This window comes from Rhinolophus sinicus, linkage group LG05, assembly GCF_036562045.2.
Source record: "Rhinolophus sinicus isolate RSC01 linkage group LG05, ASM3656204v1, whole genome shotgun sequence".
Taxonomy (NCBI): Eukaryota; Metazoa; Chordata; class Mammalia; order Chiroptera; family Rhinolophidae; genus Rhinolophus; species Rhinolophus sinicus.
In genome coordinates this window covers 116,582,728-116,608,498 of record NC_133755.1, presented here as the reverse complement: position 1 = coordinate 116,608,498, position 25,771 = coordinate 116,582,728, and the positions used below count along the sequence as shown (strand labels likewise).

The 25,771-nt window shown below is 34.9% G+C and overlaps 1 protein-coding gene across 4 annotated transcripts in view; it reads right to left on the bottom strand.

Moving 5' to 3' along the window:
* BCKDHB (branched chain keto acid dehydrogenase E1 subunit beta) overlaps positions 1-25,771 on the bottom strand; it is a 218,947-nt gene that overhangs the window by 11,597 nt on the left and 181,579 nt on the right. For 2 of the 4 annotated variants that reach the window (XM_019729566.2, XM_074333225.1), the window contains exon 10: positions 10,360-10,508. In XM_019729566.2, coding sequence (XP_019585125.1) covers positions 10,368-10,508 — 141 coding nt within the window. In that variant the 3' untranslated portion in view covers positions 10,360-10,367. Of the gene's footprint in view, positions 1-7,748; positions 7,918-8,554; positions 8,849-10,359; positions 10,509-25,771 lie in introns of those variants that run through there. The other 2 variants (XM_019729567.2, XM_019729565.2) reach the window with 2 other exon arrangements.

Below are 25,771 nucleotides of genomic sequence, written 5' to 3'. Positions count from 1 at the left end.
CTCTGCACAAAATAACATTAAAAAAATTTGATAGCCCTGAGGTTTTTCCTTAGAAGAGTAAACCAAGTTAGGACTCAAGTCTTGCTCTAAGATTTACATTGGCCTGCAGGATTGGCAGGTGAATTGGCCAATGGTCTGTGTGTACTGAGAAACAGAGGAGCCTTGCGGAAAAGACATGTCAGAGAAGAGGGAGCTGGGGACTTAACCAATAACAATGCTTGAGCCTCGAGAGGGACAGCGATTCTAAATATAAGTCAGTCTGTTACCAATGAACAGCTGCGTGGCCTGTTTCACCAAATATCCAAGAGATATTAGGGGCACACAGCCACACTATTTGGGAACCCATGGATCTCAAAGGGAGATAGAGGTTTTCCTGCTCCCAAGGAGAACACAGAGCACTGTCACTGCTCCAGGGACCCAATGATGAACAGCATCAATAGCATCCACACCTATACTTAGTCCCTGTGGGGAGCTTTGAGGGCTGCAGGGCAGTAAGTGCCAGCTGCAGATGGCCTCTGTGGCAGTAGCATCTCCAAGGTGCCTTCCACAGCTGCTGGCAGCAGACATTTCTGTAGGTTGCTGGAGCACCATGGACTCCATGTGGGTCAAAGGACTGTTCAAAAGCAACCATCCATCCAGCAATTCCCCCAAAATAATATGGAAATCCTATGAGGCTGTCTAGCAATTGGAATAAAATAAACACAAAACAACAACAACAACAAATGACTTGTTACTATTAATGGGGCTTTTAATTTTTCCTCTGGATGAAGGTAACCGAGGAACGATAAATTGTACTTTACAATTTTTATGTTAGGTGGAGGGCACAGACATTCACAACATTGTTTTCTTTGAATATTTCACATAAATATTTCTTTGAAATATTTCACATAAAAGATGAAATGAGGGTGAAAGTAAACATATGCTTCAACAGAAGTATGGGGAATTTACACAAAGTAGTCCCAAAGAAAAATTTGCTATTAGACTGACAAGAAGTATATTAAACTTCTTTGAAAAAGAAAACTCCCAAGGGCTCTTTTTCAGCTACATGGGGAAGTTTAACAACAGTTGTAAGGGCTCATGAATTCAGTAAAGAATTTTATATGAATAAGTTTCCAAACAGGAAGGCTTCTAAAAGACAGATGGTATGGAACTGCTCATTTTCCTGCCCTAAGAGAAGGTTTCCAGCATTCAACTTTCAGGCTGAAAGTCTGAATTCATTTCTTTTATGGCTAAGACACTTGACATTAACACAACAATGCCTGCAGCTAATCTGCATGCCCTAGATAAGGAAAAAAAAAAGAAATCAAAGGTTCAGGTCAAAATGGCACGGTAGGTAAACACTGTGCTCGCCTACTCCCATGATATTAAAATCACAACTGAATTATAGAACAATCAGTCTAAAGAACCATCTGAAGACCAGCTGAACAGAAGTCCTATAACTAAGGATATAAAGGAGCAGCCACATCAAGACTGGTAGGAGGGGAAGACATGTGAAATTAGCTGAAAGACGTTAAACTGTCAGTAACTGCAGATGACATGACACTGTATTCAGAGAACCCTAAAGATTCCACCAAAAAACTATAAGCAATGATAAATGAATTCAGTGAAGTAGCAGGATACAAAATTAATATTCAGAAATCAGTTGCATTTTATACACCAATAACAAACTGTCAGAAAGAGAAATAATGAAAATAATCCCATTTACGATTATATATATAAAATAAAAAATAAAATAAAAAAACAGAGAATAAATGTAACCAAAGGAGGTTATCTGTACTCAGAAAATTATAAGACACTAAAGAAAGAAATTGAAGAAGACCCAAATAAATGGAAGCCTATAACATGCTCATGGATAGGAAGAATTAACATTGATAAAATGTCCATTCTACCCAAAGCAATCTAAGCATTTAATGCAATCGCTATCAAAATACCAATGACATTTTTCACAGAATTAGAACAAATAATCCTAAAATGTATATGGAATCACATAAGGCACCAAATAGGCACAGCAATCTTGAGAAAGAAGAACAAAGTTGGAGGTATCACGTTATGAAACTATACTATAAGGCTATTAAAACAGTATAGTACTGGCATGAAAACAGACACATAGATCAATGGAATAGAATAGAGAGCCCAGAAATAAACCCACGCCTATATGGTCCATTAATCTATGGCAAAGGAGCTAAGAATATACAATGGGGTAAAGCTAATCATCCAATAAATGGTGCCGGGATAACTGGACAGATATATGCAAAAAAAAGAAACTAGACCACCTTTTTCATCATATATAAGAATAAACTCAAAATGAATTAAAGACCCAAAACCATAAAACTCCTAAAAGAAAACATAGGCAGTAAACTCTCTTACATCGCTCGTAGTAATATTTTTTTCTGATATATCTCCTTGGGTAAGGGGAACAAAAGAAAAATATAAACAAATGAGACTATATCAAACTAAAAAGGTTTCACGCAGCAAATGAAATCATCAACAAAATAAAAAGACAACCTACTGAATGGGAGCAGATATTTGCCAATGATTCATGCAATAAGAGGTTAACAGCAAAAACTTATAAAGAACTCACATAGCACCAAAAAAACAAACAATCCAAGTAAAAAATGGGCAGATGACCTGAATAGACATTTCTCCAAAGAGGACATACACATGGTTGACAGATATATGAAAAGATGCTCAATGTCACCAATTATCAGAGAAATACAAATTAAAACCACAATGAGCTATCACCTCACACCTGACAGAATGGCTATCATCAAAAAATCAACAAACAACAACGGCTGACGCAAGGACGTGGAGAAAAGGGAACCCTCATGTACTGTTGCTAGGATTGCAAACTGGTGCAGCCACTATGGAAAACAGTATGGGGTTTCTCAAAAAATTAAAAATAGAACTACCATATGACCCAGCAATTCCATTTTTGTGTTTTCATCCATAGAAATCCAAAACACTAATTCAAAAAGATGTAGGCATCCCTATGTGCACTGCAGTGTTATTTACAATAGCCAAGATACAGAAGCAACCTAAGTGTGCCCATCAATAAATGACTGGATAAACAAGATGTGGTACATATACAATAGAATATTACGCAGCCATAAAAAAGAATGAAATCTTACCATTTGTGACAACATGGATGGACCTAGAGGTATTAGGCTAAGTGAAATAAGTCAAACTGAAAAGACAAATGCCATCTGATTTCACTTATATATGGAATCTAAAGAACAAAATAAACAATCAAACAAAACAGAAACAAACTCACAGATACAGAGAACAAACTGATGGTTGCCAGATAAGAGGGGTGTTGGGTGGCTGGGTGAAAAAGGTGAAGTGACTAAGAAGTACAAATTGGTAGTTACAAAATAATCATGGGGATGTAAAGCACAGGGAATATAGTCAATAATATTGTAAGATCTAGGTACGGTGCCAGGTGGGAACTAGACTTATTTGGGAGATCACTTTGTAAATTATATAAATGTCTAACCACTATGCTGTAAACCTGAAACTAATATAAAATAATATTGAATGTCAACTGTAATTGGGGAAAAAATTAATAATAATAAAAAAAAACATAGAAAAATCAAACACAATACATAGACCAGTTGCAAAAGTGAAGGGTTTTCCCCAAGTATATTTTAATAAAAACATGTGGACTTTCTTCTTTCAATCTGAATATATTCCAAAGCATTCAGAATAATTGAATTAGGGTGCTTTGGACTGCAAGCAACAGAAATCACACTTGAACAAAGAAAAAGGTAGTTTATTGGAAGGATCTGGGGTAATTCCAAAACAGAATGAAAGGAAGAATGGAACAGTTGGCAGAAGTGGAGCTGGCCTTGGGGTGACTGACTCCAGAGAGGGGAACCTGTACAGGAATGATTCCATCTTGCACTGCAGCTTTCCTACTACACTGGTTCAATTCTTTTTCAGATTCAGATGGCCTTCCTCCAAAGGGAAGATGGCCATAAGTCCTTCCAGAATAACATATTCCCAGATGTATTTGTTTGAAAATCCTAAAGAAGGGATCTGATTGGCCCAATTTTAATCACCTCCCATCCCTTAACCAGTCATTGTGGCCAAGGAACTAGTGTCCACCTCTGGCCCAGTCTTAAGTCTGCAGATTCTACCAATCAGAAGAAAGGGAAAATAGCACATAGGGCCACTGGGAGGGTAAATTTGAGCCAGGCTGACTCTCCGTTTGTGATTATAAAAACAGAGATTAAGAAAATAAAGAAAAATTACAATCTTATCACCCTGAAATGAACACTTTTGAATGAGCATTCTATTTTGGTTTGTCCATTTGCATCTGCATACATTTTAATGTACAATTACTGTCATAGAACCACTTAAAAATACATAGCTTTGAAATCTATCTGAAGAAACAAGCTTAAAAATACAGAAACAATGCTCATCTTTGGGGGACCCTTGGGGTCTAGCTCTCCATAGGGGACTGAATTTCTGTTCCTGAATTTCCTTAAGAAATGAAATGCAAACCATGCCTCTGGTGGTATAAAATATCAAATACTATCAAAAGATCACTTTGAATGTCTACATTACCCAAAGTGGGCTCTACTTAAGTTCTTTTCAGGTACAAATCTGATTCAAGTATAGGTCTGCTTTTCCTTTCATTTGTTTGTTCAGCAACATATACAAAGTCTCTGTAGACCAAGCACTAGTCTAGGCTCTGCAGAATTGGTAGGAAACACACCAACCCCCTGGCCTCTGCGGAATCAGTAAAACACTGTGGATAGAGAAAAAACAATTCCAGGATAATAAGTATGCAGATCATCCAAATGATCAAGATAACATTTTAAAAATAATTATTCTAACTCTTTATAGACACTGTATCGTATAAAAATTCATAGTAAATAAAATATTTAGAGTAGCCAAGTAAGCCTCAGCAAGAAATGAAAGGAATTTTAGCAAAACAAGACCTTGGTAACTATTTTCTTAAAATGATTGAATAAAATATCCTAATAATAAAGACCTGTGCTTATCAATACTTTGGATAAATGATTAGGTTCTGCTAAATAATTTCCTTCCCTCAAACAAAGGACCGCAATGGTTTTAGCCAACGCAAACACAGCTATTACATGGCCTTTATTTTCTAGTATCATGAGTACATAAAAATGTAGCTCTAACCTTACAGGACACAGACATTATACAATAAAAAAAACTTTCACTTTTATGAAAAACAACTTTTGATCTTACAGTTTTATTCTTCTCATTTGGAACTTTATGCTTTTAACTTTATTATTTTTTCATACTTCTTGTGCTTCTTCCTCTTTATACTTACATTCTTGCATTTTCAGTTTCTTTCTGAAATATTTAGTCTATGAATTTTACCTCTGAGTAAAATACTGGCAGAAGCACATCGATGATCTCATGTGCTAAAGACTTTGTAATTGTTTTACATTTCCTCCTGGGTTCCACAGTTACTTAGGTTTATCTCTAAATAATTGAAATACTTGTCATTAATTTGGGATGTGGTCAGAAAACATGACGCCTTTTAATACTCTTTGAGGAACTTACTGTTATTTTTCTTTGTGCCTTAGTATATGATCAATTTTTTAAACTGCTGTATATACTTTAAAAGGTTATGTAGTCTCTGTTTATGGAGGCATAAAGTTTAAAGTATATTTCTATTGACCTAACCCTATTAATTATTGTCTACTTCATCTATCAAATTGAAAGGCGACAAAGCCTTCTTCTACAACTGTTCTGTCCATATCTCCTGTATTTGTAAGTGTTTACATTTTAATATTATGCATTTATAACATAGAATTTAATTGTCATATCTTCACTGTGATATATTCCCTTTGTCAGATGTGAAACATTTGTTTTATTAATACATAAGAAGTACATTTAAGACAATATTTTAGATGTATCTTTTTATTTAACTTGTTTTCATTCTTGCTTTCAGTCCTTTCCAATTACAATTTCCTCATCCTTGTTCTAATTTTCTCATTTTCCTGACAAATATCTCTAATTACCATATTCAGCTTAGTATCAGATATCAGCGTTTCTAAATCTTTGCCCGTATGTGAATATTTTCTATTTCTTTCCAAACTGGATGGCCTTGGAGAGCATATCATAGTCTCCAAACCTCACGTCTCTATGGAAATTCCAACATGTGGGCTTTGGGTTCCTGGTCCTGGTCCCTCAGCCAAGACTTTCTGCTAAAGGTATGCTGTGTGCCTAGCTGGTTAACACCCATCATTTGTCTTCTCAGGTGTACTTGGAACAGGTAAAAGTTTGAGAACAAGCCTTTTTTAATTTAGTTTCCATTGGCAACGCTGAGGCTATGTTTTGTTTCACCAGCTACCTGACTTTCTGTTCTGAGGTTGCCGACTGGGCCTGGGCCGGGGCCATCTCTGTGGCTAGTGCTGGAGGGAACTGGGGTTGGCAGCCCCTCCGAGCCACATGCGGTGGGGAGAGGGAGTTCTCTAAACAAAAGGCAGTGCTGTTACTAGAAGGTGGGGGCAGGAATGCCAGGCAGCAAGAAACCACACGTGTCTACTACAGACAAACTGATGGGAAAGGGATTTCACTAAACCAAATGGGACCCCTCTGGAACTTCCCAGGATTCTCACCAAGAGTTTTTAGATTATGTGACTTAAACCTAAGGGATTGGATTGAGGTAATTTCTGGATCTTGTGCCTCATTTGGTTTTCTAATGTGCACAGGTCTGTTTCCTTAGCTTGGATAATATCTATCGGTTGTATGGAACATGGATGTCATATTTTTGTTCGAACGGAACTGGGTAATTTGAACTATAGAAGAATATATTCACTTATCTATTCATGTTGTCACACGGAGCAGACTTATGCTGAGGCTGAGTAGTGGGGTGATTCTGAACTTGGTATTCGTGTAACATCTTGAGTGTCTTCTCATTATTATTTTCTTATTTTCACAATATGGAACATTTGTTTCATGTAAATAAATGTATTTAAGACAATTACTTAGATGCCATAGACTGAGTTTAGTATTAACTGTAAGTCATTTGTTTTGGAGAGGAAGGGTATTTACTGGTGGGGGCTGCAGGGCTAGCTGGAGGAGGGAAAATGCTTTCAGACCCAAGCGCTTAGTGCACAGATTATTCTCACAATTGGCCCCATGTTTGCTATTTCAAAAACAAAGTTAAAATAAAATTCAAATAGCTAAGGGAAAATTCCTACCAAATGAGTAGAAAAAAAATAGTATTAAAGAGTTATAATGGCAATATAACTTAAAATAAGTAACTTCAACTAAACTTATAAATATCAACTAAAAAAATAAGTTCAACTAAAACAAATATGTTCAACTAGAAACCACTGTAGGCCAAGATGTGGTTGACTACCACACATTTTCTGCTCTGCTGGGCTGATCGTGTGAGTGCAGAGTTCCCAGCAACGATGCCCGGAGCCTTAGTGGAGAACCAAGACCAAAGCCAAAGTCCATACTGAGTGTTGGCGTCTTAAACCCAGAAAATCTTGTACTGTAAGCCAGCTGGATTCCCTAAATCTTTTCCAAACTTGTTGCTGACAAGTACATCTTTCCCCATCCTATACTATACAGGTGTTCCTATTTGGAAACCAAGGACAGGGCTTTATTTTTATCCCTATCACATGCTTTGGTTCTTTATTTCAGCCCACTGCTATCAAGAATCTGTGATAAAGTGTCTTTCTTTTACCTCCAAGTTTACAAATGTCACTTTCTATATCATCCTCTAAATACCTGATAAAAAAAATAGGACACAATTTTTTAACTTGTAGTTTTAATGCAATATATACACACTTACCATCCTAAGAAAATGTGTCCATTTTTCTCAGTATTTATAGAGAAAGGAAAACATCGTTTGACCCTGTTTCTCTGCTTTTAGGGGTGGATCTTTCTGCTGGAACTGGCAAGAAGAAACTCTTCTGGAATCTGTGGGATGGAAGAGGGTCTAATAGCACCACCTTTGAGGGCAGGGCCAGGACGAGGGGTGCTGCAAGGGGACTCCTTAGGCTGTCTAGGCCTGTTTAAACTATGGCAAAGGGTGGAAGAGGCAAAATAAGAAACAAGAGGCCCTGACAGTTTCCTCAACAAGGAGGCTTCCTCCTGTCAGAGCCTTTTGTTGCTGCTAATGGTTTTCGTTTTAACTATGTAATAATATAAAGAACATGGAAAAAAAATTTTTGCTTTGTCATATCATGACAAAAAAAAAAATACAACTATAGCAAAAGCATGGCACCTTTATAACTAAAGATAGGCTCATGCTGTCCATCTCCCCAAATTAGGAGAGAGGCAGCAAGGATGATCCTGCCCAACACACTGGGAAGAAAAACTGTGTATGTCCATCAGTACAACTTGTTGAAAGAAGAGGGAATAATGATGAAAAACATTCCAGAGGTTTTATCAACATACAACCACCTTTGCCATAAACAACTAAACCAAATACTATAAAGTTGAAAATTTAGTATTTCTAAACATTTCATTTTTACTCAGATCTAATTAACAAGTTAATCTATTACTCTGCAACAAAAATTATTTTTACTAATGAAAAAAAAAAGGACACACAACCTGAAGACAATCTGATTTTGCTTTATTGAATACTATCCCACACCCAATATTTACAAATGTAATTAAGTGGAATTTGTAAGACTATTATATGGAACATTTTAAAAAGCTAATCTGAAACACTTGTAATGGAAATCATCAATTCATGAGTTAATACAATAGCTAATTTATAATTTTTCAGACAATATCCATCATGATTCATTTCATAAAAATTCTATTTTCAAGAAGAGATAAGTCTGAGGATATATAAAAAATTCAGAAAAATATTTCCGTATCTAGTCATAATCTTCCAGCTTTTCTGTAAAAGAGATCAATAACAATTATGGACATTCTAGCCATCATGAATTAAATATAGATTTTTTTCTCATGATTACTTTCTTTAATGCCATATTAAACTTTTAGTATAAAAAATCTCTTTTCATGATAGGTTTAAATATTTATTTATGTTTAAATAGAATGCATATCCAAATTTAGAACCAGCACCTAAACTTTGCTTTACAAATAACAACAAAGCATATAGCCGCACGTTATTAACCTTGATCCTCCATTATGGATGCTCCATGGAAGGGAACAAGATGGACAACAGAATGAGGCAACCCCCTAACCAGTCCTAAGAGTGACTTATTGTAGAAGACAGTTACTTTCATAGACGTTAAGAGGACATAAGAAATACAGTATCTACCTCTGCATGTCTGAGAAAATACCAGTCACAAGTGGACTAATGGCCCTAACTAACATCTGTAACAACATCCTCAGAATAGAACTACAAAAAGTGTGGGGCTCAGAGTGGCAGAAAGTGGGGGTGGGTGGGTGGGGGGGCATTATTTTCTCTCTCTGCACAAATTTAAAAGTCTGTCTTTCTCTGGTTTTAGGTGAGCTAGATCTTCTTATCCATACACAGAGTTAAGGAACATAGCACTTCTTATCTTTAAAAAAAGTACAGCTGTGTTATTATTCTCCCTTTTCCTTTGAAAGACCATGGCTTTTCAAAAGGTCTTATTATATTTTTTGCACAACCTAGATAATAATATGTAAAGCAATTAATCCTATCTATGCATTTTGAACCATTTCAAAAATGCCAAAGATAAAATCAGTGAGTCAGTGATAGCAACTTCTATAGCATTAAAACCCTGAAAAATAACTTAGTAGTTTTTAATGGCATTCATTGTTGCTAGACTAACACTGCTGAAGGGGCATATCAGCACAACTTAGAAATAGGAATGAATAAATATAATTTATTATCCACAATTTAAAACTATTCACTTGCCAAAAAGATTCTGGAAATGATGGTGGTGCTGGATATTTTTTTTTAAGTAAAAATTTCCCTTATCCACAATTAATAGGTTTCCTGTTCAACAAACCTATTTTTCAGATAATATAAAGGCCAATTTCAGAATGTTATAGATCACCATATAGTTGAAATCACTGGCGTCTAAATTAATGGTGCTTAAAGGGTCTCTTGAAATAACAAATATTGTCCCCATTTATGAGGAGTTTGAATATACAGAAATGATGGGTGTATTTGCAATCAAACCACGGCAGAGAGCATCCTCATCTAGTGCTTATTCAGTGTTAACAAATGCATGCATCTGTCTTAGAAATTACAGCAATCAGAGATTACATATGCTTAACATGTTTCTATTAAACAAAAATATATTATAAATTTAAATTTTTTTCGGAAACCTACATTTTGTTCTGAAAGTTGCCATTTTCCAAAATACAACACACTGATGACTGTTGTTCCTTGAGTAACAGAACATTATTGTCAGGAACACACACTAGCTTTCTCAAAACGCAGTGCAGACTTACCTATGTGGTCAATAGTTGATCATTTTTCGAAGGGCATCATAGCACTTCCATTTGTCTGGGATGTAGAATGGCTCAAAAATGTGAGGAAATGGTGTATCATACCCACATACTCTTGATATAGGAGCCTCCAGGTTCAGAAAGCATTCTTCCTGCAGGGAAGAGTACAGATGGTTAACTTCAAGATGTCTTTTTTTTCACTGAGATTAAATAGTTCAACTTGACATACAATTGCATCTAAGGGCATTAAAATAATTAAGTATATTATAATGTGAAAAAAGCAGGTTTAAAAAAGCAGGTAACAAACAGCATGTTTGGTGTGATCCCAGGTTTATTTAAAATATTTTCATATATGTATGTATGCACATTTTATGCCCACATACATATGTATCTATTGTTTAAGCCAAATTAGGATTATACCAAACATGCTGACCTACAAACATAAATGGAAGGCATGATAAAATCATAACAAAATGTTCACAGTAAGCTCAGCAGCTTGAAATTACTGAGGGTACATGTTTTCTTTAGTTTTCTGTATTTTTCAAATTTTATATACCATAAGCATGTATTGCTTTTATAAAAATTTTTATAATTACACAGCCAGACTGAGTGTACCAGCTATGTGATTGTGTCCTGATTTCTCTCATAACCAGGCTATTTTTAGATGCCTTTGGTTCCAGGGCCAGTGATTCCCCAAGCCCATTGATCTTTGCCTGACTAATCTGTACAAATCTCTCAGGTATCACCTTAGGAGTCACCTCTGCAGGGAGTCTTTCTTGACACCTCACCAACCCTGCACCACCCAGGACAAAGAAAGGGCTTCTGTCCTGAGCTCCCACAGCACTGCACTCAGCACACTCCACTGTAGTCGCCCAATTATCTGTCTCCCCTGAGAGACTATGAACTCCACGAGGCTGGTGAAGGCTAGAGAACTGGTGTAAACATGTAAAATCTCAACTGCAGAAAAATCCTGTAGTACGTTGTTTTCAGGTGGTGGAAAAATGTTATTCAGGTGACAACTTCAATTTTGAAAATTAAATTTTTAAGGAGTTAAAAAAAAGTCTAGAAAGAGAGATATGTGATTAAACTATTCTTAGAAAGATGATATTAGTTTTCTCATTTACAGCTATTACCTGAAACAAAAACTTCTGGATTTTTTATATACCCATGTTATTATGCATTCCCTTGCTTCATACACAACTTGAAGAGGTTCACATTTTCTTAAATATTTTACTAATTGTATTTTTAAATTTTCATTTGAATGGAAATGTTTACATGAAGAAAACCTGATGCCTGATGTTCAGTCCCTTCGCTCTGTGCATATATCTTCTAGTAACAAGAATACTGGGGCAGAAAGGGCCCAGGAATAGGACAGATTAGCTCCAAAGGGCACCATCTGGCCATTTATGCACCTCTCTCTGCCCCCAATAACCACTGTGACTTACAATATCTAACACCAAATAAGTGCTGGTTTTCCTATCAACAGGAAATCTTCATTAACAACTTGAGAATCTTGAATACATAAGATTTAAAGAGTCACCTAACAAATTCCACTAGTAATAAACTCAAAAGATTGAGTGGATTGCAACAAGTAATTTTAAAGGAGTCAATTTGGGATTAACTCAGTTTTATTACTTTAGTTGACATGGGCTGTTTTTCCATCTTCCCTAAATACTGCATTCTTCATAAACAAGCCAACCATGGAAACTACAAAATACAGAATATCAAGGGCAACATATTTCACTAAGTGCCTTTGATTTTGCACTTGTTACAAAATATTTTTTCTTTAGAATTAGTACCCTAGAAAGCTGGCTTATAACAAAATAATCTGTCAGTGTGAAAAATCATTCCTTTTAGCATGAATATTAAAATTATCAAACTAAATTTTTTCCCCCAAATAGCAATGTTTCTAATTCCTCAAGAATGAGAATCACTCTTTATAGGAATACATCTATATGCTAGCACGAGCATAGAAAAAGATCTGCAAGGTCACACTTGAACTGTAAACAGTGGTCACCCTTTGAGACTGGAAGTGGCAACGAGGTGGGGAAGGACTCCACTTCATATTTCATAAATATTGTTGGAGCTTTTATGACACAGTATTAGTTTTATAATTAAATGCCACTGAAATAAAAGAAAAGAGTAAAGTGAAGAATTATATTTTTATATGAATAAAGGTTCCTATTTTATGTTACAAAAATTTGTGATTTTATATGTAGCACTTCCTTAATTTTGAAACAATTCTATAAATTAAGTGGAATTATATGATTATACTATACTATACGTAAGTATATAAAATGTATTGTAAAAATCATGGAAGATAATTCAAGGATGTAGAAGACTGTGATTCAATTTTATAATGCTATACCCTGACCAATTGAAACAGTTGAAATTTTAACACTTTGCTAACTGAAGTATATTAAAGAGACTTAAATTATTCCTTCCACAACTTGTGTTATAAACTTCTTTTAAAGCAATTAGAAATAGATGTTTGGGTCAAGCAGCTGTACAGAGTTACTTCCCACTGAACTGCTTCATATACAAATGATTTATGTGTGAGTATGTTTCTTTGGGCAACCATCCAAACAGGGCATTCTTGTTCTCCATCAGTTTTCTTCATAGAGAAGCTGTGTACAAACACACACACACACACACACACACACACACTTAGAAAAAGAAATACTTGAATCTCATGGGCAGGTTTATTGATCAATGTACCATATTAATTCTCCACAAAGTATATCTCTTGCTTCATTATATACCATGTAATGACCCCATAACTATAGCAACCATATGCTCTAAATTTCCAAAACAATCCAGATTAATCATATCTACTTTTCCATCAATCACATTTTTCTTTGTATTCCATAAGCACACTCATATTTTAAAAACCATGTTTAATGATTTTTGATTCAGAAATAGTAATCCACATAAAATTAGGAAGAAACAATGACCTCGCCCACAGGGTTATTGTGAGGATTACCGGTAGCATCCAACACAGGGGTTAAGATGGGCAGCATCTCCCTTCCTGGAGAGCTTAACATGGAACAATGACAGATAGGACTGTGCTTTGTGGTTCCAAAACGGATTGCACTGTGACATGTATAAGAGAACCCAGAAGAGAACCCAGACAGATGCTAAGAGAAACTTTTCTCCAGCTATTCGTGGACCAAAGATTCACTCTGGGCCCAGTGAAAAGGACTGAAAGTGAACCCAAAACCAATTATGTAGCAATGCCTACATATATTTTCTTGTGGTATGTGCTTTCACACAATCAGGTGCTTAGTGACAAGTAGATATTCCTTCCACAAGACTCTTGTGTGAAATTCTATATATGGGATTTTGAATTTACTTCTAGACATGTTTTTTTGTAACTATGGGAATTTTCTTTCTAAAATATGTTAATAAGAATAGTAACAAGTACTTATGTTATAGCAGGCATGGTGCTATATAAATGAGTTATATTTCATCTCATTTAATCATTTTAACAAATCCATGAGGTAGGCATTATATTCCACTTCACAGATGAGGAAACCAAGGTGAAGGAACTTGTCCAAGGTCAAATAGCTACATACATAGCCAAGTAAGGTTGAAACCTGACTACAAAACCCATGTTTTTAGTCACTCTTATGCAGTATTGAGGCACTACTATTGAGGATATTAACAACAACAACAACAAAATAAATATAATAGGAATAAAAAAGAATTATGAAATGGAAGGCAGGGGATGAAGGTTTTACAACAAAACCTTGAGAGGCATAACAGGCTAAGTTCCGTCCAGGAAGCCCCTTTCATATATATAAGGAAGGTAGAGGCTAAGACATGTGAAGAAACTGAAAGTACACACTTGAGCATGAAAGTAACACCAGAGCAATGAACAGATGGTCCTAGGTATCAGGAACCTCTCAGGCTATCCTAAATGATTCAAATGAGCATAACTCAAATTATTTATACATTTGCAATCTGGCTTGCTATGCATATTATAACCAGAAAAGGAAACAGATGATGTGAAATTACAATTCCAAGTCATAAAAATCACAGACACAGGCAAAACAAATTATTTGCCTATTTTTTTGTAACAAAACAAAACAAATTTAGTAGTATCTTGTTGAAATTGCAGGGGACAGAGATCCTATAAATTTTCTAGCAGGTAAAAGAGGGTAAGAAAAAATAAAATGATCCATTATTGTTTTAAAATAAATGAAATATTGATAGTTTTTTTCAACATTGATTAATTGTACTGTAATTGTTCCCATTTTGGTGAATGTAAATTAGATTACATATTATATGTATGTGTGTGTAAATGTATACATATTAGGGCTTCTGTGGGAGCACTCAAGATCTCTCAACACTTAACCCCATTTCCCCATTAAAGTTTTAAGTGCATCAATCATAGATTCTCCTGTTACCGTGTCACAGGAGTTACATCACTGAGATCAGTCTCAGGCATTCCACACTGTGGTTTCAGTCATTCTCAACAAATCTTTTTGTTGTTTTTAAGGCAAAGCCCCAAAATATAATTGATACAGCATGGAATTTGGAATACTGTCTGAAGGGAATCTATGTTCTACTGTGATTTAACCTCTCCAAGCTTTTAATGACTCAAGAGCAAAACAGAAGTATGAAAAATTCTGCTATTTTATCATCCTGTCGTTTTGTAACACTATTGTGTTACCTTGCCTATTTCCCTCTCTAGATTGTGCGTTACCATATGAAGTATACCTAGTGCCACGCCTGACACATCATAGTGCTCAATAACTGCTAGGCTTTTGTTTTCCTCTTAAGATTTTCCAAGTTATAATAAACACAAGGGATTTGAAATCATAGACCAAATTATCATTGCGGACAAGATTCTGGTACACAAAACAGTCAACACGGATAAATAATAATAATATCCCTTATAGCACAGAGCCTGAACAACTACCATTTGTCAGACACTTACTCAGCCTTGTAAGAAAAGACCAAAACGAAGTGCAGTTTGAGGAAGGAGGGTGGAGACCACTGAGGTTATGAAGACAGTACTCTGGCCTCAAGGAAAGGCAGAGCTGGGTGCTGCCCCCTGGTGGAGAGCAGGGAGCCTGAACACTAACTGCCAGTTCCTGGGATTGGAACGACAGTCTGTATGGCTAGATAGTGAAGAGTTCAGTATATGGTTTACAAATTTCCACTGAAAAGAACACAATTTCCATGCAGTGCTACTATAGAAAAGCAGCCTGCCAGTCAGCTACTGGAAAGGTTACAAGTAAGAGAGACTGGTAGGTAACTGAAAATAATCAAGGCATACAAACTTCAGAAAACAGTGGAGAATAAAGAGCGTAAGATATCATTTGATTTATTTGTAAAGCAATCATTTTGTTTTTGTTTTTTTTAATTCAAGGCAATTCCAGGCTCAGATTTTTTTCTAAGAATAATTTTGGGATAATTTTTATTCAGGTCTTCTAGTGACAAAATGCTGACTATCACCCACTGTGCAGGAATACATATCATCTTGAGTTGGAAAGTTATGAAGTTTAAAGTGAGGTAAGAAAAATTTAGGTCTTTTATATATGTTCCTACTTTCTTATAGCTGATATTGGCTGATGAAATCCCCTTCATTTTCCTGAAGAACTATTCAACTAATTTTTCTAAACATTTAATGGAAAGTAAGAAAAGCAGGACAGTAATGAGAAGCACATCACAAGTCAAAATAGACATACATTGCCTATACAATCATCTGATAAATCAAGATTTTATGTTCCTCCTTGGAACAATGAAAAAATCACTCCACAACTTACTTTCAAAATAATAATACAAAAAAATTTACTTTTAAATTATTTTTCAAACAAAATTCTCCAAGTTATAGCACATAATTATTATCACGCTACCATAACACATTTAAACTATGAGAATATATTTTGCTTCAGGGGTGATAACTTAAGCTATAAATGTAATGAGCACTGAGCAAGACATACAGATGAGTTATCATTTCTTCTCTAGGAGAAAACATTAGGAAAAAGTTTAAAATTATTTCTGAACGTAGGTTTTTTTATTTTTTAATTAAAATGTATTGGGGTGACAATGGTTAGTAAAATTGCATAGGTTTCAAGTGCACAGTTCTGTAATACATCATCTATGTATCACTTTGTGTTAAACCTGAATTCTAATACCATTTGATCCTTGTCAATTATTATTAAGAATAAAACAATGGGGATTTTGCTTCTAAATACAATTAGTTGTCCAGAGGTCATAAGGAGCAGTGCAAGAGTTAAACTTTAAAAATATGAGAAAAACTAAACTAATATACCAAAATGATGTATATTTGATAGCTTTAAAGTGTAGAACTTAGAAAGTTATTTTTTATTATAAGTTGATTAGTCCTTGTTATTTATGTCAGGTTAGACTTCCCCCACTTTCCAAATATTATCAGAGAATATTTGTTTTAAATTTGTTTTAAATCTGCCATGAAAACTTGCCTATAACTAAAACATGAGTTTGGGCACATGAGAAAAAATGATTCTGGTATCTTAAATCATACTTTCTCAGCAAATGAATCACAGAAATCTGTGAAAGCACTATGCCAGCAACGCCAAAATTGATTTCATCACTGAATTAAGTAAATGCAACCTTACTAATGTAAAATAAACAATATTTCATTTAAGTTAATAAATAGTATGTACCATATTTTTTAAACAGAGCCTTGTGTATGTGTGTGTGTATACCAATTTTCTACATAGCACAAATCTACAAAATTAATTCTTCAGACAGCAGAGTCCCAAATGTACCCCCAAATTAACAGGATGCTCCCCTAAACATTGGTGCTATGTTTTTTTTCTAATATCATGTATACAAGATGCATCCAACAAACATTTTTTGATATGAGGTCTCTCACTTTTAAAATGCAGTTGAAACAATATAACTAAATAAAAGAGCATATGAATAACATAATTTTATCCAGATTTGTATAACACCTGAAACATTACAGTCAAACCCAACTATTTCAGCAAAGCTTCCATGTAAAATCATAATCTTGACTAAATTAAAAGCTGAGATCTCTATTAATTAATTTCATTGGAAAGTCTTCAATGTCAGCTGACTTTTTAAAAAAATTCCATTTCTTCCTCTTTAATGCAAATTACTGGCAATTTGGTTCAATTTTTGTTTTCTAAGATTTTTTTCAGCTAGTTAAAGAATGAAACTGAATTCTAAATTAGTATTTTCATTTAAATTCCAACTCCATTTTTGAAATGGAATTTTATTTTCTGAAGTTAGAAATACTATTTCTGATCTAAACAGGTTTCCCCAGATATAGTCTAGCTATCTAAAACAAAGTTGGAGCATGATATTAAAATATGCATAAAAATGATTCATGGCTCAAATTCATAGTCACGTCAGAATATAAACAATGTAAAATGCTCTATGAATCTCGATATGGTAACTGTTGAAACTGAAATAGAACAAATTTCAATATCAAAATTTAACATTAAAAATCAAGAATTTATTACATAATATAAATTGCTTTTGTCTCAAAATTACAGTTTTGTAAATTTCACTATTTTTAAAATCAGAAATAGGTTAAAGCAAATGACAACTCATTTCTACAATTTATAATCTTGTCTAAAATAACTTTTTAAAAAATTACAGAGTACTCATTATGGCCCAGGGACTACACTAAATACTTTATAAATATTAACTAACCTTAATTCTCATAAAAACTAAATAGCAATCACAAAGGTAAAACTAGCACCCCATCCAAACCACTTTGGTTTTCCAGGTAAAATCTGTAAGAGTCTGGTTCTGCTTTCAAAATTTCCTCTAGATACAGTCTTGAGCTATGACCCAAAGCTGCCTCACCATTTTCACCTGAAAAGCACTGTAAGAAACTATGGCTAAAAAAATCATTTCCTCATTAAATCTTTCTGCAACACATTCTGTTTATTTGCTGCAATCTGTCTCCAATGACGTTCTGAGGTTTTGAAAGCTCAAAGTGAAAAGTTTAAATTCGTTTGAGTTATTCAATGTGCAAATTTTGACATTTAAAATGTACTGTGGCTACACTGCTTTTGTTAAAACAATTTATATTCAATAGAGAAAGAAGAAACAGCAATGCTCTCAAATTTCCACAGCCACTGAAGCTTCTCAAATTTTATAGTTCAAAATTCTTCCTATAGAAGAAAGCATCAACGGCACCAAAGTTTGCAAGTGGAATTTCTTTAGAATGTGGATGCATAATGATAAACATAAGCGACTTGCAGCCCTGGCTCATCTCATGAACAAATCACTCTCTGTAAGGTATGATTTTTGCTTGGTTTGGCACCAGGAAATTTAAAATACTAATGTAGAGCAACTTTTGATTATCCTACAAAGCATTCATTTTTTCTGCTTGTTTTTCCACAAAATTCTTTATATAAGCATTCTAATACACTACTAAATGGTGCTCGGAAGGCAGAAATCAATTCTGGCAAAAGCGACCTGATGATTCCTTTGTCTCATGACATAGAAAATACATTCTTTTAGAATTTGGGGGACTGAACCTGCATGAAAAAAATTTCTGTTAGGATCTGTCACTCTCCCAATTTTGCAACCTGTATTTTAAGTTTCAAGACTAATTACAAAGCGAAACTACTTGAATAGAGTGATTTCCCCCTACCTGGCACCATCTTTCTAAAAAGTTTGAAAAGCTGGATTAAAAAAAATAATAGCTAAAATATTTGCTATCTTACAAATTACATTCTTTTGTTATAATATAAAGGAGTTTTATTGCTTTTTCCTTCTCTTTAAAAATGTTAGATTTCTAGTTGATGTTGTAGTTTGTTTAAAAGAATGTTAAAACAACTTGCTAAATATAAAAAAGGCAAGGAAAAGGGAAAAATCAACTTTATCTACATAATGCCAGAAGAGATGTTTCTATATTTTTATTGAAATTAAACAAACTTTATTTTAAGGTTAATCTTGGGTATCATAGCAACACAATCTTTAAACTTGGTTTTGCTAAATGAATAAGTAAGACCAAGTTGTTTTTCAGCAGTTTAATTCTGGTCAATAGATCACTACAATTTTACTGAGAAAAGCACAGCAGAAATAAATTTTCCATGCTATGATCAATTATTAGGGAGATATGGTCAAAAACTTGTTAATTGGATTCCAATAGTAGTATAGTAGCACTTCCAAAGTTTAATAACTGAACAAATTAACAATGCAAACAAGTTTCGGGCAGGAATCTCTGACCTGAGTAAGAAAAGGCTTATAAATGCTGTCATTATTTAGGAGGATGACTTTTGCTAACATGATGCATTTGACCTATTCATTAAAACAAACCGACCAATTGTAATTTTTGTCTTATCCAATTAAAATAAAACGCAGAATCCCAAATATATTTTCCTCTTTACTGCACTTACATATCTATGTTTCTACTTCTGAGGTTGCTTAATATTTCCAACAAAGAAGTTTTTCAGGTTCAATGTCTATGCATTTGCATATACATATTTTTCATGTTAGAATTTCAAGAATGGAGAGCTATTTGAGAATTAGAGGGTGAAATACACATGCCTCCTTTCTTCCTCCCAATATTGGATAAATTGTATACTGATAAGAGAAACCCAGATCTGCATGTATTCTCACAAAGTCTGTATTGCATGCTCAGTGTGGACAAATTTCTAATAAGCCTGCTAAACATACAGATACACTAGTGAGGGGGTGGCTTAGTGACTGGGACCTAGTTCTACATACTTTTATAGTTAAGTATAAAAATATAATATCAGAATTGCCCAAAGGTAGTGTATAATAATAAATTTAGATGAATTAAATTTATATAGCTCGCATAAAATGGTAATGTTCACATAATTTATTTAGATGGACCAGAGCATTTACTTACGATTTTTTATCTACTTACTTGAGGCTGAATTAATTATATTAAGTCAATCAGGTCCCACAATTAGGAATCAGAGGCTAACACACACAGCACTGACTCCCCAAAGAAATCACAAGAGTATCCCTATATGTCATACTCGTCTATCACACATAATGATGCACAGAAGCACACAGGGACACAAACAAACAATCCTGTGTTTAATCAACACATCCTGGCCAGTATCATGAGAAATAACACAGCAGCCTACAGGAAAAGAAAGGTATTTTTCCATATGCCCATCTGTTCAGAAAAGGAATATGTACATGCATACAGAGAACAGAAAAACCAGACATTCACTAAATAGTAACCAAAGAGATGTTCTTATTTTGTAAGAAACAAGTATAATAATTTGTATAGTCTCACTTAATCCTTTCAACAACTCTATGTGGTAGCACAAGTGAGGAGTTGAGATTGGTGAAGTTTAAGTGACGGACCAAGAGAACACAGGTACTTTCAGTTTTGTTGGAATTTACCAGCTCTCTTAATTAAGCTTAGGTGCACTGGGAAACCTCTAAAATTTCAAAGTGAACCAGAGAGTTGTTCTAGGTTACAAGGTAGTATTTGTATCTAGTGCTGTCATTCTAGGTGTGAAACAAAAACTAGTGTAATTCTCTACTTGTTTTTGTCAAGCCCGATCAAGACATTTTTTCAACTTTAATAAAAACGTTTTTAAAATCTGGCATATCACTGGTTTTCTTGTTTATCTTATAGGCTAGACTAGAAATAGCTTGCCGGCTGTACAAAAACTGAGGGTAGGAGGGGGAATTTGGATTTGTGTGCTAAATTTGGCCCATGGGCCAGAATTTGCTAACCCTTGCCTTAGAACAATCATATAAAAAATGACTTATTATTCTCATTTCAGAAGGAATGGACTAGGAGAACTTAAAGTAACATAGCTATGACTATAGTTTTAGAATTATGTATCCCTTTCTCTGTTGTGCAGGTTTCTAGGAGAGGCTGAGGTAAAAACTGCAAAAAAAGGGGGGATTAGCTGTTTACTGCCTTTTTGGGATGTGTTACTGGGGAGTATAGATCGGTCTTTTTAGAGTTACAGTAGGTTAAGCTTGGATTTATGTTTTGTTTCTTTTAGGGACTTTCTGGGGAGAAGATGTGTCAATGAGGGGAAGGGTGGACATGAGTAGACTTTGTTTCTAGTTCATTACCAACAGCTTGCTTGAGTGTAGGTCATGAGCTGCCATTTTGAGTTCTGAAGCTGTGAATTCTCAGGAAAAACTGGACATTCAACCTATGGTAGGCTGTAAGCTTAAATTTCTTCTACCAAGAATAAAACACAAAACAAAACAAAACAAAAACAAAATACAACAAAAAACCATTAAAGTGCTTCATTAAGAAATTAAATTTGCTCCCTTTCATTTATTTCCTTATCTATGATAGAATCTAGATGAACTTAGGTAGCTAAGTAATTTGAAAAGAATGTGACAGCTTTTTGATAAATTAGAAAAATATTTTTTCCTAGCCTTAATTTAAATGGGAAAATGAAATTTAATCCTCTCCTCATAGTAAATACTTTATCACTATTCTCCACGGTTAACTCACTTTATAAAACTCTAAAACTACAGAGGAAAACTTCTAGAGTATTTAAAGAAATGTCTTTTGAGAATAAAATCAAATTCTTTTTTGCAATTAAAACAACAGACTACAGATGCGACACTGTTATTAAATTAATCTTAAACTAAAATGTAAATTTAAGTGCAGCACGGGATCTCTCTGTCACACACTGTACTTGCCAGCTTCCATTAGAGGTTATTGCAGAGTCTCCACAGCCAGCACTGGGGTGTTTATTAAATACCCGTGGGCCCTCATGTTGTAGGTGTAAAGCTAGGTGCACACACATAAACGTCATCAAGTGGATATGGCTGTGTGAAGATGGGTGCATCCCTGTGCATGGAAGCAGACAGGTCCCAGTTGCTTGGGACAAACCTGTCAGTCATTCCTGGGAAAGTATCACTTTTAAAAGCTCGATTAAAAAATTATATATGTGTGTAATATATCTGGGTTACAATGCATTAGAATTTCATCATTTTCAATTCCCAGTTCTCTAAATGAGCATGCTTATATTTGACATAACAAATCACCAACGCACAAGGATTTTCCTTAGGTTTCCTCAAATACTAATTATGTAGCAAATCTAATTAAGTTTGTATGACTCACTTTAGCAGTAGTTACTTCAGTTACCTCGGAATTGCCAAAAGGGGTCTGAAGTGTCTATTCTCCCTCCAAAATAATCAGGCTGCACGCCAAACTGATAACCATTAAACACAGCTGCAGAGGAAATGTGTGGTCTTGGTCCTGTAAACACAGTGTTCACACATCAAGCTGCCCTGTGAGCAACTACAGATTCAGAACTACTGATTTCAGGTTTATGTTACTATTTTATACATGAGTATGAAGTCACTTGCTTTACCCAGCATGGCCTGTGCTGATTTCTATAATGCCATGAGTTTCTTCACCTAAGAACACTCATTGAAACTGAAAATCCCAAATATTGATAAATACATTTCGATCAGCATCTTGTTGAATTGGTTTTCAAACTCTATAGCTCACATGAAAAAGAGTACAGGTTGCTTTGTGTGTTTGAGAACATATTTATGGGATAATTAACATGCAATATATTTAACCTCATTCCTGAAGACAATCACATATCCTGTGTTTATTATAAATGCTTTTCTTTTCATTATAGAAGATAAGTGTGTAAAAAAAACCTGTGGACAAATCTGAGTTACAGAAATTACACTATTTTATTTTATTTCAGTAACTCAAATAATTTCCATAAAAGGAAATTCTTTTCAGAGGGGCTCTCCAAATGGGGTGGGTTGCCAGATGCTTAAGGCCAAGACCGCATTCCCTCCGAGGCTGTTAGATCGCTATGACAACTCCCCTTTCCCTATGAGTAAGCAACAGCTATGAACACTAAAATCTGGAAGGAGAAAAAAAAAAAGGTTTTCTTTTCTGTGGCGATAATAATATTTTCAAGACTGAAACATACCACTTTTTGTGCAAGACAAACTATATCTTTGCTAACTGAATTATTACACGAAAATTCAACTTTATAATAAATGCAAAATTAGTGAAATCAGCCATTGTACTCCAGTTTCAAAACGAGTATCATTTGTGACATAAGTAATCTAAGGATGTTACAGCTGGAGTGGGTTATGGGTCTAGGCAGAAGAAGAAATTCGATCTCCAGGGAGCGTTGACATATCAGAAGCAAAACAGATAACAAGAAAACAACATATGCTTCCATGCAGCTCTTGGAGTTTCTTAAAAGCAGCACACGTTTTCAACAGTTATATTTCTTATCTGTGGTTGTTTCCGATATATAATATTAGTGCACAGGGTAATTCATTGCTAACCAAATTGACTGCATTTATTAAATTAAATACATCTCCCTCCTATTTAAGGCAGTAATTATTTGCCAGTTTTGTTTTCACAGTCTTAAGTATTAATAGGTATATCTTTAAATTGTATCTCATTTCAAGTGTGCAAAACCAACATTGGTTTTCATAGCCTATTGTATTAGAGGAAAAATGCCTGATACAGACTTAGCATCAGTAAATATTTGTTAACGAAACAACTCCAGTTTTGACTTATATTCTTGTTCACTCTAGGGCATTAATGGCCTTAGTCACTGATGATGCAGAAAGTCAGCAAGACAGGAAGTAGGGTGTAGAGATTTTTACTCCTTAGCAATTTACTGCACGCTGTCTTACTCGTCTGCCAGATGCCACACCACTGCCATTGTAATCATGTTCCTCCCCTAATTAAAAGTTTTGCCTGGCTCCCCAAAACTTATGCTTTATTTACCCCTATTTCCCTCACAGCCCAGGACAGACATACACAGGCCCACTTCCATTGCAAAGCTTATTATTTATAACACCACCTTTACAAAAAACCTCTCTACTCAAACACTGATTTTGCTATCCCTTGCTATCTTCACAAAATCCACGTTTCAAATTCAGCTCAAATGCCAGGAAGCTTTCAGGACCTTGAGGTTGATTTTTTTTTAATTCATTTATTCAATCATTTGTCAGTCGAATATTTCAGAGCCCAGGATGTCCCTACTATCACAGAGTTTTACTATCTAGGGGGGATGTATATATAAGGAAGTCCTAGAAAGTGCGCAGAGGCTTGCAGTAGAAATAGTAGCAGGGAGTTCTAAGTTATACAGAGTGCTCAGGGAAGGGTTTTCTGAGGAGGTGGCATTTGAAAACCTTGAGGAAGCAGCTCTGCCAAGAACCTGGAAGGAGGATTCCTACCAGATGACAAAATAAGCACAAAGGCATGGAGGCAGAAAAGAACCTGGTGTAATCAGCGATGGAGAAAAGCCCAAGGGAGTACAGCAGCCCAGGGAGGAGGGGATGCGTGCACACCAAAGGCGCAACAACAGAGCAACAGAAAAGGAGGGGACAACCAGATCGCCAGATGGCTAACAGACCAGCCCTGGCAGGAAGACAGTGACAGATAGTTTTCATATTTTACATATCTGTATGTCACAGAGCATATGCAATAGTGGCTATGGACATTTACAAGATTCTCCAGGTAAACTCAGGGTTCATTTATAGGAAGTAAGGAATATCATTAGACATGAATAATAGGATTGCTGATAGTCTGAATAAGACACAAAACAATACAGCGATGAGGGTAGTAGTAAGACCAAGTACACGATATGAGCAGTTCAGTTTTTGTGTGTAATTTGGGGGAAATTATCATTTCATTCAGTACAAACATTTTAAGGATCGACACTGAAATGCCCACATCTGAGGAAGTTAGAAAAATAAAACTAGGGGGTTTAAAATTGGAAGTACTTTACTACAGTTTGTGACTAACTGGAATTCTTTTTTGGCTAGTATTCAAATACCTTTTCTCTTCTAGTAATCTATTTATTACCATATCCAGTGTTTTGATAATAATTATACCAATTTCCCATTCACTCACACTACCAATTTCCTCTTTTTATTTCTTATCTCTGCATCACTGGTTTCTCATAATTATGTAATGAAAAGGACTCAAAATTGAGTAACCTAGCAACGTGCACAAAGATCATATTTTTATAAATGGTGTCTATTGTTCCTTTGGCAAGGAGTAGGAATCCACTGCAGACAAAAACAGATTTTCATATGCTGTACCTAGGGGCAGCAGAGAAAAACCTGTCCCACTCATTCATGTCCTCTCTGTGTCATCAGTCACCGAGGCTAATTAAAATATAGCAAATTCTAAGCTAGTCCTATAATAATTTTGCGACCTAGCAACTTGGGGGTGATTGTGAGGTGATCTTAAAATGAAAGTAAAATATAACCAGAAAATTTTCTATGTACCTAGTTATACAAAGTTCAGAAGGGTATATTTGTATTTGCTTACCATTCATTTTAATTCTGATTTGTAAAAACTGAGACTGTGTGGAAATCCGATTCGTTGGTTATTAACTAGAATCTCAATGTACAGGCTAATTTCTTATAAAGTTTAAGTAAATTCCAATTATCTTTTCAAGTTGTGAAAAAATGTTTCCTT